General features: G+C 37.8%; 1 protein-coding gene across 1 annotated transcript; it reads right to left on the reverse strand.

Moving 5' to 3' along the window:
* Positions 1 to 1,919: 1,919 nt before the first annotated feature.
* LOC117394472 (thyroid hormone receptor beta-A-like) lies at positions 1,920 to 12,889 on the reverse strand. Its single transcript, XM_033992810.3, has 7 exons — positions 12,384 to 12,889; positions 8,188 to 8,288; positions 7,746 to 7,893; positions 6,950 to 7,155; positions 6,284 to 6,430; positions 5,653 to 5,911; positions 1,920 to 4,672 (listed from the first exon to the last, which is right to left on the reverse strand). The coding sequence occupies exons 1-7, from the start codon at positions 12,706 to 12,708 to the stop codon at positions 4,431 to 4,433; spliced, it is 1,428 nt and encodes a 475-aa protein (XP_033848701.1). The 5' UTR covers positions 12,709 to 12,889; the 3' UTR covers positions 1,920 to 4,430.
* Between the last annotated feature and the right edge of the window lie 2,080 nt (positions 12,890 to 14,969).

Raw genomic sequence — 14,969 nt, forward strand, 5'->3', positions numbered from 1 at the left:
TCAAAGAGGAAATAGCCCTTTGGGGTGGCTAGATGCAGCGAGTGCATGTCGTTTACAGAGTGCCAGGTTTCAGTTACACAGAGAAGATCAAGGTTGGCATCAGTTATGAGTTCACTAAGCAGCAGAGATTTGTTAGTCAGAGAACGGCAATTGAAAAATGAGATTTCCAAATTTGTAGCATGCAGTGTAGGGGAAGAAGGAGTTAGTAGCGGTATCTGAAGCAAGTACTTACCAGTGTTCATTCTAGGAGAGGAGAACGAGTGAGCCCGCTTTGTCCAGGGGATCCAGACGTTAGATGTCAGAGTGGGAATGAGGCCTCTAGTAGCCATTGGAAGGGATTTGGAAAAGGTCAGCGCTCTACCTGTCCTCGTTCTGACTGCCACAGCTCAGACTGCCCTTGAACGTGTGGCCCTTCGATGGCTGGCGTTCTAAGACAGTTTGCCAATTTATACTTTCCTGCACGTCTACAGCTGGTCCAGTTTACCCGCTATCAAAATTCACTTCAGTCAACCACAGCTCTGAACACTTTAGTAAATTAATTCCTTCAACCAGCTAATGTAGTTACATCAGCAAACAAGCATTCAATTTTACTTACCAAATCGCTATTATCTTCCTTCTGACTGCAAACTGCAAACACAGTCCATGCAGGTTGGTCGCTAGAATCAACTGAGCATGAATTACTGTACATGCGTAGACACAAGTATTTTATTGATTAAACAGCATTACATTTAAAATGGTTCACATAAGAATGCATTGTAAATGTATTTTATGTACTTTGGATTGTTTAGAAGAAACATTATGAATGTTTAATTGGATTTTTTGAGAAATAGGCCTACATGCTTATAGACTGTACTTTGGGGGATTCTACAATAATTCATAAGAAATTGTACTGCATAAATTTTATGCCACATCAAGAAGCACTTGCTGCGAAGGATCATCATTATCTGCAGCAGAATGTTATACTTATACATCCATGTTTGTGGCTCACAGAAAGAAGCAGAGGTGAAAGACATTACACTTCCATTATATTTATACTGACAAATATAAAAAGTAGAACAATGTGGAACAATGTGGTGTAAGTTCACAGTGTCAAGAATGCCTTTGAGAGGGATGAACAAGTGTGGTACGGTAATTTAAACTGGTAAGGCAACAAGACCTGGTTTCTGATGAGTGTCATATAGTTTCACCATTTGGGTTAAAAAAAAAAAAAAAAAATGAACTGTTCCAAACTGTCCCAGTGAACACTGGTGTCTCACCCTTGCACAGAATGAACACATTGTTCTGTTAGTTTGCTCATTTGTACCCATTTCCCCGTATAGGCATTAATATCTGACAATGGGGGTCCCCTCTGACAGGAGCGCTAAATTAGGCACCTGTACCAACACGACAATTGAAACTTCCACCGGCAGAAAATGAGCCAGGCCCAGCTTCTCCGCATCAAGCACCCTGTATAGGGCGTCCATCAATCGGGAAACAGCAGAGGCTGTAGCCACGACTGGATTTCAAAAACAAAATCTGGATGCACTCGGGGACACGGGAGATATGGTAGGCTCATCATCAAAGATAGACTGCCTTGTTTCATCTTCTGTAGGCCAGGGCATTGCAAAATTGTAGTGGCCCTCTTGACCATTGGTAGAAGCTCTGCCGACAGGTACCGGTTCAGTGACTTTAGCACCGGGTTGGTACGGTACGGTAGCTGGTCAGAACCGGGATGGTACCTTGTCAGTTTGGTACCGGTTCAGTGACTTTAGCACCGGGTTGGTACGGTACGGTAGCTGGTCAGAACCGGGATGGTACCTTGTCAGTTTGGTACCGGTTCAGTGACTTTAGCACTGACTCAGTTAATTGTGGTCATAGATTTTAAACATTTGTCGTAACACATTTAAGACATGTGAATAGACAACAAAAAGAGACACCAATGTTTTCCAATCCATCTTTATTTTCACAGCCAATTTACATTTAAGTGCAAACAAAGAATTCTTAATAGTGCAACGTTCTACTTAACTGTTTAACCTCAGGTATGTGTCACAACATTTGAGTGTTTACTCATTTCTAACAATGCTGTAAACCATGCCTGTGCAACAGTGTTTTTAATTTGGTACAAAACTGTGAGTATTTATAATTTACACTTAAATATTAGGATTGCTGTTTTGCGAAACTGGATCTCAATTTTATGGCTAGTAAAATCCAAGGGTTTCTGTAAGGAGTTGGTAGAGCCATGTATCTCAGATTATCCTCCTGTGCAATGTTTTAACTTTTTGTTGTTACACAATGTGATTCTTAATCCCAATTTTGTTAGTTTTGATCCTTGCAAGCCTCACAGCTGTCAATTTGTTATTACTTTTTTGAAAACCAACAATATTCGATAAGCCTTGTACAATACTCATTTTTTTTCTGACATGCTAAAAGATTGGAAACAAATATTGATGAATTTAAGCTGAACAAGTACCTGAACTGTATAGTGTTCATATACTAAAACCTCATGAAAAGATTGTTTTTGTCTCATTGAAGAGCCCATTATATGCATAAAATATCTGTAGAAAATAACTTCTGCTTTGGAAAATATACAAACCTTTATCCTCAATATTGTAAAATAGCTTTTTAATGGTGTATTTTGAATATTTTGAGTAACTCAATGCTTTAAAAGCTAATACTCACATTGGCCTTTTAAACATTTTTTTATCCAAAATATACAACATTCTTTAATCAACAATTCAACACATGCATTACATCACTGATACCTAAATATTTTTTTTTACATTTGCTATATAAATATATATTACATTTTATGGTTACATTTAACCTTGTGACCCACCTCTTAGTTTTACTGTCCGATTGTCTTTGCATTAAAACATGTGTGCGCAGTTGCCTGTGAACATTCTAAATAATGTTGTTCTACTGCTATAAAAAGGCTTCTTCAATTAAACGTAAATCAGAAGCGGCTTTTAGGAATAAATGTAAGCAGACATGGTAGAAAACCACACAAGGCTAACCATTTTTTCATTCTTAGAACAGAGCAATATTACAATAGCAGCCATCAGTTCTGCAGACCTTGGGAGTTAAACACAGCAACTGTGCTCAGTGAGCTAAAGAAATCGACTTTGTCAGCAGCCAGATAATGCCTGCTTATAAATCCCAAAACCTGCTATATTTGATTTAATAAAATGCATAGGGTGATTTTGCTGGACAAAAAAGGCTACATCTTTGATATAAAAATGTAGCTGCAGAGTGCTTTGTTAACCCAACGTACAGTATATTATGCCCTTACTTTAGCCATGCTTTGCTGGTTAAAATAGATTTTCTAGGTCAGGTGTAGCTCAGACTTCTCAAAACAAGCAATCTTGAATAATGATAGAATAACAAAATCCAGCACTGGCAGAAGCTCTGCCTTAATAAATCCATGATTCATACATTTAGAAAAATATGACACGTGGAATTTAGAGTTCCTGACATGAATATTAACAATCTGCTGCATCAAGGTTTTCTGGCAAGTAGTGATCGGCAGACACACTAATATACATGAGCAATAATAAACTGAACTGTGTATTCTTCTGTTACATTGTGGCTGATTAAACAAGCAATGAGACCTTTTTAATAAAACAGGTCATAGCACACCACCTGGGCCAGTGTGCATAAATGTGTTTTTAGGAGCTAAAATATTCACACCACCCATATTTGGCACCATAAAGCATCATATTTTAGTATTTTAGCAATAAGCAAAATACACGTTTACTTTAATTCCATAGTTCATTCAAATGGTTGATAATAAAATAACTGCATGTCTACAGTTCTTGTAAAGAAAAAGATTCACAAACTGCTTTCTAAAGTTAGAGAAGACTAAATATTTCTTCACTACTTGCATTAAAAAGAAATTTGCTTCAGGGTTTCTGTTGCAAACAGGTTTTGTTATCTAGTTTTCTAGCAGTTACTAGAAACAGGGACAATATGGCTTTTTTGGTACACACTTAGTATGTGTATTCATAAAAACAGTGTTTTTTGTCTGTATTTGTGCAAATAGGAAAGGTTTTTGAGTGTGAATAAGGGTTGAATGGAGGTGGAATGATAGGGCAGATTGACATGTTAAAAACATCTGCATAATTTGTGGGTTTCTACTGGTAATTCACAAACCACATGCTAACAATTTTTAATTTTCAGCTTTTTCTGATGACCACATATGTGATGACAATTACTACTCAAAGACTATACAAAACCAAAAAAAAAAAAAAAAAAAATCACAATTAGTTAGCAACAAATACTATACAAGAGAAACTCTATATTCACATGTACCCGCATTGAAGGAATGTTTTCATCCACGTCTTGACAGAAACTATCCTACACTATGGAAAGAAATAACATTCAGTAGTGCTAAAAGCAGTTCAGAAAGATTATCGCAAAGCAGACTTTTATTTCTTTATTCCACTTGTTCTCTCTCAGTCCTCGAACACTTCCAGAAAGAGCGGAGGGAAGAGTTCTGTAGGGCACTCCACCTTCATGTGCAGAAACCTGCTGGCATGGCACGCTCCAATCATGCGCAGGTCTGTCACCTTCATCAAGAGTTTGGGCCAGAAGTGAGAGACGTTGTGTTTGCGATAGTTTATGTAGTGCTCAAATGCCAGAAGAAACTGTTCTTGGAATTTTTCAATTCTCTCCACACTTGCTAGACCAGGCCGATCTGCAAAAAATAAAGAAATGCATCAATATAAGTACATGCTTTAATATAAACAGTATTTCTTTTTTTTTCTATGTAAGCTGTCTTGCTTCCAAAATATAAATATATATAGGCAGATAAAAACACATTGAGCTTACAAGGAGTAAATGTGGAGTTTGTTCACTAAAATGACTTCACCAAACTCCTAAAAGAGGGAGTTAAGTAACTATTTTCTTGATAACTGAGAGGGCTTTCTATAAATGACTTCTACAGTCAATAGTTTCTATAGGTTAAAATTGATACCTATTACCAAGTTTGTAATCCCATGCAATCTCTTTATTAGGGGTTTCCTTTTGGTAAATGCAGTAATCTCCAACAATCATGAAATTAACTGCCCCTAATCCTCACTAATTCTGTCACAATTGGGTAATTGCAGTTAAGTAAAACACCTTTTGAGTGTAATGATAAACATGGATTATATTTAATGTCAATTTAGCATGATCAATAATGACTTTTAGGGGAGAACTGGGTCTTTTTGTCTATAGGCCATGTCCTTCAAAACAAAATGATATATATATATAAAACGTATTCACAATTCTGTCTCTCAATTCAGGGTTGTTGTCAGAACTGTAAATTACTGAGTCCCCTTCACGCACTTCATTTAAAATATTGGATTTATCACAGATTAAAATAATTTTACACACATTTCATATTAAAATACAAAATGATAATTTAAATGTATTTCTCCTTGAGGGGACTAACAGTATCATCATGCCACAGAAAAGGTCATTACAAAAATGTCAAAACCTTTAGTCTCTTGGCTGCAATGCAGATACAAGTAGTTAAGGACCACCCTGATTCGCTAAAGACTCTTATATCACAATTAAACATCAGACTAATAGGTTTCTCTTTTTCTAGAGCTAAATAAATATATAAAATCTGCTCAGAATGTGGTTTTCAAAAAGGATCTTGCATATAAAAAACTTAAAATGTAAATTGTGTACCTGAAGACATCAGAATTACAGCCTGAAGCAAAGCAACCTCTGAATCGTCCAGGTTAAAAGAGGAGAGCGACACGCCGAGGTCAAAGATCGCATCCGACACTACGCCAAGGCCTCCATTTTTCAGCTGCCCCCTGGTCACAGCCATCTCCCCATTGAGGGTTAACGTCTCACTCTCTGGGTCGTAGCGCACGGCTGCTCGGAGGGACATGATTTCCATACAGCAGCCTTTCAGAAGGATTATCTGGTCTTCACATGGCAGCTGCGAGGCGAAAGATAAAACACAGAAAGGTTAGTTATGAATAAACCCACATGAAAAGCCTTGACTCACACAAGGGAGAAATGCATAACTAAGGGCCCATTTCAACTGACTTTTCAACTATGAAAACAATCTCATGCAATAATGGGGGCGAAAGTAGAGTTTTGATTTAATTGTATTTAAGTTTATTTAGACCAAATAAATATTGCTCCACATGTAAAAAAAAATATTTAGACAAACACTGCCGCCTCCAGGTTACACTTTTTCAGATATCAAAAGATATTTACAGCCTTAGTCAGGATTTATGTCACACAAATATTCAAATGTTCTATCAACTGAACCATCAATCATCAATTACAGAATGAGAATTCCTACCTCGCAGAACATAGGCAGTTTTTTGGCAAAGTCCACCACACGTGTGATTGCGGGGGTGATGATTTTTGTAAACTGACTGAAGGCTTCTATGTCCACTTTGCTTCCTTCTGGTGCATTCACTATTGGAGCCTGCCCAATGTCCTCGGGCTGTGAAGGTATAAAAGCCTCCATTATTACGGCTACTGAGAATGTACAAACAGCAGGAAGACAAAGTAAAGATAAAGTCCATAATTATGGAAGAAAGCACACATGTACAAAAGAAGTAACATAGTTTTAAGCAATTTCCTGTATTCCAAATTACTCAAATAACACTGGATGCCTGCTTCTCTTTCCACTGTTGTAGAAATAAACTTGCAATTAAAGTAAACTGTAGGTCATGTCCTTTCAAAAACTAAAGGCCCAGTATATTACTTTTATCCACATTACTTCTGGTTACTTGATACTTTATATTTCTGACGATATAGGGGCATACTCCAAGACTGGTTATATTTGACCTCTTTAGAGGTCTGACTGTTGAAAGAGTTAAACCATCCAATCCTAGAAGCTATATCCAAATTGGCAAGTACCCAAAGTAAAGTGTAAAACTTTTGGTAGACAATGTATCTTTCGAGCATCAGGTTCATTACAAAACAATGAAATCAATAAAAGTAAGGAGTTGCTTCTCACCAGAAATTTCCGTTTCTGTTTCCAGTGGCTTCCTTGTGCGTTCGTGGTCACGTGTGCTTCTGTCACCACTCGGATCAGCTCCCACTCCTCCTGGCTGGGATCAGGCTTGCTCCAAACGGTCTTCTGCATCTCATCACGGCGTTTGCGCTCCCGGTTTTCCTCTATCAGCTTTCGCTTTGCTAACCGCTTGCCGTCATCCAAAACCACTGGAGTGAGGGACAAAGATTTTAAAAGAAAAAACACATAAAAGAATGCAATACTTTTATTTGAGGTTTGTTAGAAAAATGTTCAGGAAAAAGGAGCAAGTCCTTTTATTTACTTTGTAGGCTTTTATTTGATTTGATCAGCAGGTGGAAACTAGCAAGTATACAAATTAAGTCCAATTTTTAAACTTAAATTATAGATTTAAATGAAAGATGCCTCCTCAATAGAATGCTTATTAGATATTACCTCTTAGGACATGTTTTGATGTCCCATTTGTTAAAAGGCATACCTGTGATTAATTTAGCTGTAACAGCAGAAGGAGATAAAGCGAGTAAGAATGGGATAACATCATGCTGTAACATGCTGTGCATAATACAACAGATGAAAGGCTCAACTACTATGTTTTATATATTTTACAGTGAACTGGGACAAAACTAAGGCAATGTTATTGCAGCAATATAAACATACTGACAGAGAACTAAAAACTTTAAAATAACAAATTTTAAAGGCCCTTTAAACACAACCACATGTATTTATTGATTAGGGACCTGCGCTGTCTCTGAAGTAATATGTGAACAGTGAAATAGCTTACAGTCTGTTGCCATGCCAACTGCAATGCATTTTTTGAAACGGCATTCCTGGCACTGGTTTCTTGTGACTTTGTCTATTATGCATTTTCCCTCGTATTTGCAGGCATAAGATGGATGAAGGTTTTTCTGGATGGTTCTCCGGAAAAATCCCTACACAAGGAAAAACAAAAGAAAAAAAGAGAAATGTAAATTCATTTGAAAACAGACTTGATTACCAGTAAACCTATCCACACACCAATCTCTGCTTTAAATTCACAGTGTGGGTCAAATGGCTAACAACTTTGACAGATATAATTGCTTTTAAATAATAACAAAATGAAATCTATTTACTATAAAACATCCTTTATTTTTAGAGTATGTGTTATACTGTATGTATATACACAGTACATTCTAATTTTATTTTGAAACAACAGATACTGTTGCTACGTAATTTGCTTAACTTACCTTGCAGCCTTCGCAGGTGATACAGCGATAGTGATACCCAGTAGCTTTATCGCCACACACAACACACAACTCATCCTTATCCAAATAACTTGGTATGTACCCTATAAAAAAAATAGAAAATGCATTGTAATGCTAACACTTATTCAGTGCTAATTAACTTTCCATAGAATTCTTCTTTTTGGAATTAACTTTTCTGATAAGCAAAGGATTACCAGGTCACATTACCAACGCTTTGTTCAGGAGATGAAAGGAACACATACCCTTATTTTTCCACTGAGGACATTACTTTAGTCAATTATTATAATGCATGATTTAATACTTTTTAGTCATCACTGCCTGGACATTATATTATATGCTGCTTGGCATTGTTAATTACAATGACGGATTGTTGTGATGAACGCAGACATCATAGCCATTTCTGAAAATTAAACAATACAAAACGTTCAATAGTGTTGTAATGGTATACTCATAAAACAATGTATGCACAACAAAGTTTTATAATCAGTGTATTACAATATTTTCTTCTGTTTCACACACCAAACTCAATCAATGGTCACAAGGATATTGATTCCCTCTTGCTTCAACATAATTTGCACTTGAAAAATGTTACTTTGATATACAGTAAAACGTTATCATAACCCTGGTTCCCTGAAATAGAAATGTAACCATTACTGCATGGGTGTTTACCTCCTAAAGACCCCGAAACCTGAATATTGTACACCAAAGCTGTTCAACCAAGCCTGTGACGCAGTCATGCCCGCCCCCAAGGGTATAATGGACTGCGCTCACAGATCTCAGTGTCATTTTTCCTTCAAATCTGCTGCAATCATGGACGCAGAGACCTTGAAGGTTAACGGTTACGGTTACGGTTACGGTTACATTTCTACTTCAGGGAACCAGGATTTTGATAATAACCTAATGTTCCCTTTCAAGTACGAAATGTAACCATGGGTAAGTGTACCAAAGCTGTTGCAAGGGCACTGAAATGCTACAAGGCTAAGCGGAGAGGCTGCCTTGTGCGTTACCATACGGAACCCCAGTAATAAGTAGCTAGGGCTAAAAAATGTAGGAAAAACTCACCTCTATGCATGTGTTGTAAGGGTCGACTCGGAAGTCGCCCTTAACACTTTAGTTCCAAAGCCAGGGTTTTGAGGATCCAGGACATTTAGTCTGTAGAACAAAATTCTGATTTCTGAAACAAATTTCAGCTCAGCTGAATGCAAGGGCATGAAGCCTCAAATGGAGGCTTATGAGTGCATCCAGCACCACATTAAGCCTCCAGCGAGGAACAATATCCTTCATGGGTGGCCAAAGCCGACAAGCTCCTTTTCAAAAATTGCCCTGCCAGGAAGTGAGCTCCTGGGGAGACCGAGTCAATGTACTGCCCGGAGTGAGAGGAGGTTCTCGTGTGCCCATAGCAAAAGCTTTCGGGCCATGCGATGGGCGACTGGGACTGGACCTGAGGCCGCCCTGGTGGTTGATGTAATGGACAAGCACATGTCTCCCTTGAACCTCCTTTAAAAAAATGCTGCAAGGTCATGCAAACATTTATGTGGAGACCCTGTCAAAGGGTGTTCCACACACCTTGCGCACTCCTGCCATTCCACACAGCGCCCTAACCCTGGCTGGACATGTCCTGCTGTTTCACCACAAGAGTGCCTGTAGACAGTGATGAGACACTGTCAACAGGCGGTCGCACTTTAACGCGGGCTGAATAACCCTGCTGTTGAACCAGGCCTGCAGAGGGCGCATGAGCAAGAGACCCCATGGAAGGGTCTGGAAAGGTCCTGCCATCAAGCCCAGTTTCTGGAACATCACTACCTTGAGCACTCTGTTGAGCTGAAAGAGCCAGTGGACACAGTAGACAGCATGGACCTGGAGTCCAAGCACACTCCTAGATAGGAGGCTGTCTGAGAAGGCGTGAGCTGGTTCTTCGCATGATTCACCCTAAGGCCCAGCTTTTGAAGGTGGCCGGTGACAAATTTCGTGTGGGCCTGTGCTGGAGACTGGGCACAAATGAGCCAGCCATCCAGATAATTGAGTACTCTGATGCCTTGAGCCTCCATGCACTTCGAAAAGGCACAGGGACCTAGAGAGAGGCCAAATGGCAAGACCCGGAACTCGTATGTTGTTCCCTGAAAGGCGAACCATAGGTACTTCCTTTCATGGGGGATGTGGAAATAGGCGTCATTGAGGTCCACTATTGTGAACCAGTCGCCTGGTCTGATTGACTGCAACAGCTGATGCATCGTCAACATTTTGAATCTCCTTCGGCTCAGATACAGGTTGACCTGTGAGGTCGAGGATCAGTCTAAGGCCACCAGGAAGTACCTGCCTGTTTTTAGCCCGTTTTTGCAGCAGAGCTGCTACCTTCTGAGACACCACCACGGTTTCTTGCGGGTCTGTGACCGATGTTGGAGTCACGCCCCAAAAGGGAGGGGGACCATGCGTGAACTGCAGTGAGTAGCTGGTTTGAACGGTGCTGCTGAGCCCAGCAACTGTGTGTGTATTTCTGTTAAAAAAACACAAAAAAACACAGAAAATACAACAAGAGAAAAACAGTAATAACACAACTACAGTTAAAAAAAATAAACGTTTCGTAAACGAGAATTTTGATTTAACTCCAGCTACAGCCAAGCTGCCTGTGAGGAGAGCACAAGTCAGCAAATGTTACAGTGTAAATAAAATATTGCTCCTCCTGTCAGATCTTGAAAGGAAAAATGGCGCTGAGATTTGTGAGCGCAGTCCTTTATACCCTCAGGGACGGTCATGACTGTGTCACAGGCTCAGCTGAGCAGCTTTGGTGTAGAATATTCAGGTTTCGGGGTCTTTAGGAGGTAAACACCCATGCAGTAATAGTTACATTTCATACTTCTAAGGGAACTCATGTCTATTTCATTGCTCCAAAAACTAATTTAATGTTAGTACCTAAGTACATCAAACAAAAAATCAATAAAGCTATGATCATGACAAGTTATTATGGGGAGACCAATAAAAATGCTACATATTGTACTGTATATATCATATTCTTAAACCCACAGGATTTACATAAAAGCTATTGGAAAAACCTAAACTTAAGGGAGAAGAAAGGCAAGTTTTAGTGTGGACTAATGTCTAATCCAAAATAGATAAGGGATTAAATAAACAATTCATAGTGGCTTAAGGGGTGCATGTACTTTGGGTTAATGAGTCACACTTCAGACACATCTAACAGACAATCAGTAATTGATCAATAAAGATCTGACAGAGGGTGGACAGGCACACATTCAAACATTTCATATTCACAAATTCACAAACAAGAAATAAATAGAACAAATAATAAAAGTTAAATTATACTTGAGGGTTAACAAAAAACATGTTGGGAAATACTGTAATGAAAATAAACAGATCATATGGTCTAATGCAATGGGAATTCATTTTTATATTTAAAAGGGTGAATTACATACAAATGGAATGGGCAGAAGTTAAAAGTGGGGTGTAATTTTCCAAGCCATTAAGATGGACTTCCGAACGTAGAGCATCAGCAGAAAAGACTATATATTTTTTCTTTGTTGCTGTTTTCTATTGTCCAGTCTGATTTAATCTTTTAAATTGGGAGACCTGAAAGAGTGCCAATCCAGAATTGAGTATTAATTCTAACCTGTGTCATTATTAATTTGTTTCACAAAAAAGCCACCATCCAATTTACATCGAGTTGAAGCATGCTAGTGCTAAGTACAACTTTAATTTTATGAAGAACTGTTGTAATATTAATTACTTTAATAGATTAAAGTAATTATGTCCCTCGATTTGCTACTCATTACAATACTTTCAGAACTATCACCTTCTATCCTTAGGAACTTGCTTCTAATATATATTTAAAATACCATATTATACCAGCCTATGAACATGTTAATGTACCTCAGGGAGTTAAACTGTAAACATAAACAAAACTATTTATATAGGAAATTAAAATCTATATATTTTAGGAAGAGACAAGATTATCACCTAAGTGAGCATTCTGAATCCTGTTTTGAATATAAGTAAATGCATTTTTTTCAAAATACTGCCAAGGAATAATAAAATGCTAAAACACAAATTAAACCTTTCTGAAGTGTCTAGAAGAATCATTCTTCTACATGCCTATATCTTTTCACAAAAAATGCCAACGGTTTGGAATTCTACAAAGCTCTTGCAACTGATTAACAAAGCCATACCTTTTTTTGGTGACCCTGGCGTCCACTGAATGTGAGAAAAATCAGCTTTTCCATCTGCGAAATACTCTGTCTGCTGATAGTGATTCAAGGCCATGTCCATGTTACAGAACTCACTTTTCAACACGTTTCCAGGGTAACTAGAGATATAAGGCTGATTCGTTACCCAGGCCTGTTCCATACATGCATTATTATGTAGAAGCTGCGCATCACAACTGCTGTAACCCTGGCTCTCATCTGTGTGCATGTAGTAGTCAATTGGCTGCACCGGGAAATTACTACCTGTGGTATGGTGGACATGGTACATCTCCTGCATGCAGTAGTTCATAGTGGTACAAAAGAGAAAGACAAAGAGCACTACTTTGCAACCAATTAAGATAACTTAATAAAAAATATATAAATCTGTATAAAAGATGAAATTATTTCTAACTTTAATTTGAATTTATTAATACAAACAAAACAAATCCTAATTCTGAATACAGGCGTAAAAATGATATGTGGTACGGCACGTTGGGTGCTGGAATCCGCTTTATATATGGGAACTCTGTCAACTCCCCTCCACCCTCCCCCACCATCAATCAAACAAATTGGGAAGCAGATTTATGACAGGTCGAGGTTCTAATCTGCGACAGTTACTAATTCTTGTTAAGACGACAGACAGGTAGTGATGTCCGGCAGACAAAAGAAACACTGCGGCCTAGTCCGTTACATCTCTGCAGGAGCTGTTTTTGGAAAACATTCGTACCTCAATGATATGAAACTGTTATACTAAAAAAAAAAATATATATATTTTTTAACTTCTTATACTAAGCTCAGCTTCTTTCCTGTTTGTTTGTTTTAAACAGAAAGGAGGATACCACAACGACAGGATTAAGGGAAATCCCAAAATCTGGTTTAACACTTGCTTGTTTACTTACTTGCTGAGTATTGATTCCATTGTTGCGTGCTTTTCCTAATCACATCGTATCATCCTAATCTGCTCTCAGTCATATTGATTATGTTTTACAGTATTAACCGTATGGCAGGTATGAAGACCGTTAGCTGATCTACAGCTTTGAACTTTCAGCATATGGTAACGTTTTTTTGTTTTGTTTTTTTACTCGGATGATTTTAAATAATACAATATAACCCTTGTATGTATGTATATACAAATTCGCGGCTTTCCCTGCAAGCAATTATCCCAAGACAAAAATATGATTAAAGATTCCACTACTTGTAATATTTTAGAGGATGGAAGCTGAACAAGAGTGGCATACATTCATAAAAAATAGCCTAATTAAGTAAAGTATTCTGCCCAATTAATTAACTAAATGTGTTCTGAACATCAAGGTCTTTGGACGCACAGATTTTTCAACACTCTAAAAATGTTCAGTTACATAAAAATGAGCAATATACTACAATTTTTACCCCTATATATATCCACTGTAGTGAGTGTGGGAGCTATGCATACAAGACATGTTCAAGTATACAGCTAGGACCAGTGCTAAGTTTAAACAAGCTTTCATCAGGAAAGTAATGTAAGCCATTAAAGTTATCAAAATCAAAAACAAACAATTTGAAGCACACAGAAATCATTATAATAATACTGTTTACCTCTACCGAGACGCATTTAAACAGGGTTTTTTTTTAATGCTGCCAACTTTGTAATGGAACAAAAGCTTAATAAATCAAGCCCATTATGGCATTTTAAATTAAATTATCCAGTGCCCAATGAAGTAAATCGTGCTATTTCAAATTGCAAATTTTACTTAACCTAAAAAGTTAGCTGACTGAACTGCGCCTCAGACAGACTCTGATAAGACTATAAAGCGATCAACACTTAACATCTGTTAATAGCCAGGGTGTCTGAGGTAAATCTGATGAAAAAGGGTTCTTATACCAGTTTAACTTTTTTATGAGGTGACGGCCTTCGGAGCACGCTAATCTTTCTATTAGTGTCAAAGGGGTTTACAAAAAAAATAGCCATTGGCCACGTGACAGAGGGGGGCAAACATACATTTGGTCTGTAATCCCACTTCGAGGAACTGTACAGAATTTGTATTTTTTTTTTTTTTAAACTGGCTTTTCACAGCACTTGCCTAAAACACATTCCCTAGCAACAGAACCCCCAAGAGTCATATGTTTATCCAGATATACCTGTCATTACTGAAAAGAAGCATGTGGGGTTTGACTGAATTGAACTTCAAAGGAAATCAAGACATCAAAGAGAATGTGATTATCAAACTAGTTCTGTAGGCAGTCAACATTCAGGCTCATATACATAAGTGAACATTACAGTACTGTTTATTTGATCCTAATTAACATATTTTGGTTGGCCTTGCAACTAGGCAATTTTACCAAGTCTGGAATAATTGTAACAGCTAGCATTATAAAAACCAGTGATTTGTCAGAGGAGGTGGATAATGTGCACAAGTGTCTTTTTGTGTTTTTCTTTAGCGTTTACAAACCGCTAAAAATACATTATTTGAAGTGACTAAGTCGGGGTGAGCATAAAGACAGCGATTTTTAATTTTTTTCTGTTTTGCTACCTTCCAGTTAATTTAATTGTTCTTCATCCAAATCAGTACGAAGAACAATTAAAAGCAGGTA

This window comes from Acipenser ruthenus, chromosome 3, assembly GCF_902713425.1.
Source record: "Acipenser ruthenus chromosome 3, fAciRut3.2 maternal haplotype, whole genome shotgun sequence".
In the NCBI taxonomy this organism is placed as follows: Eukaryota; Metazoa; Chordata; class Actinopteri; order Acipenseriformes; family Acipenseridae; genus Acipenser; species Acipenser ruthenus.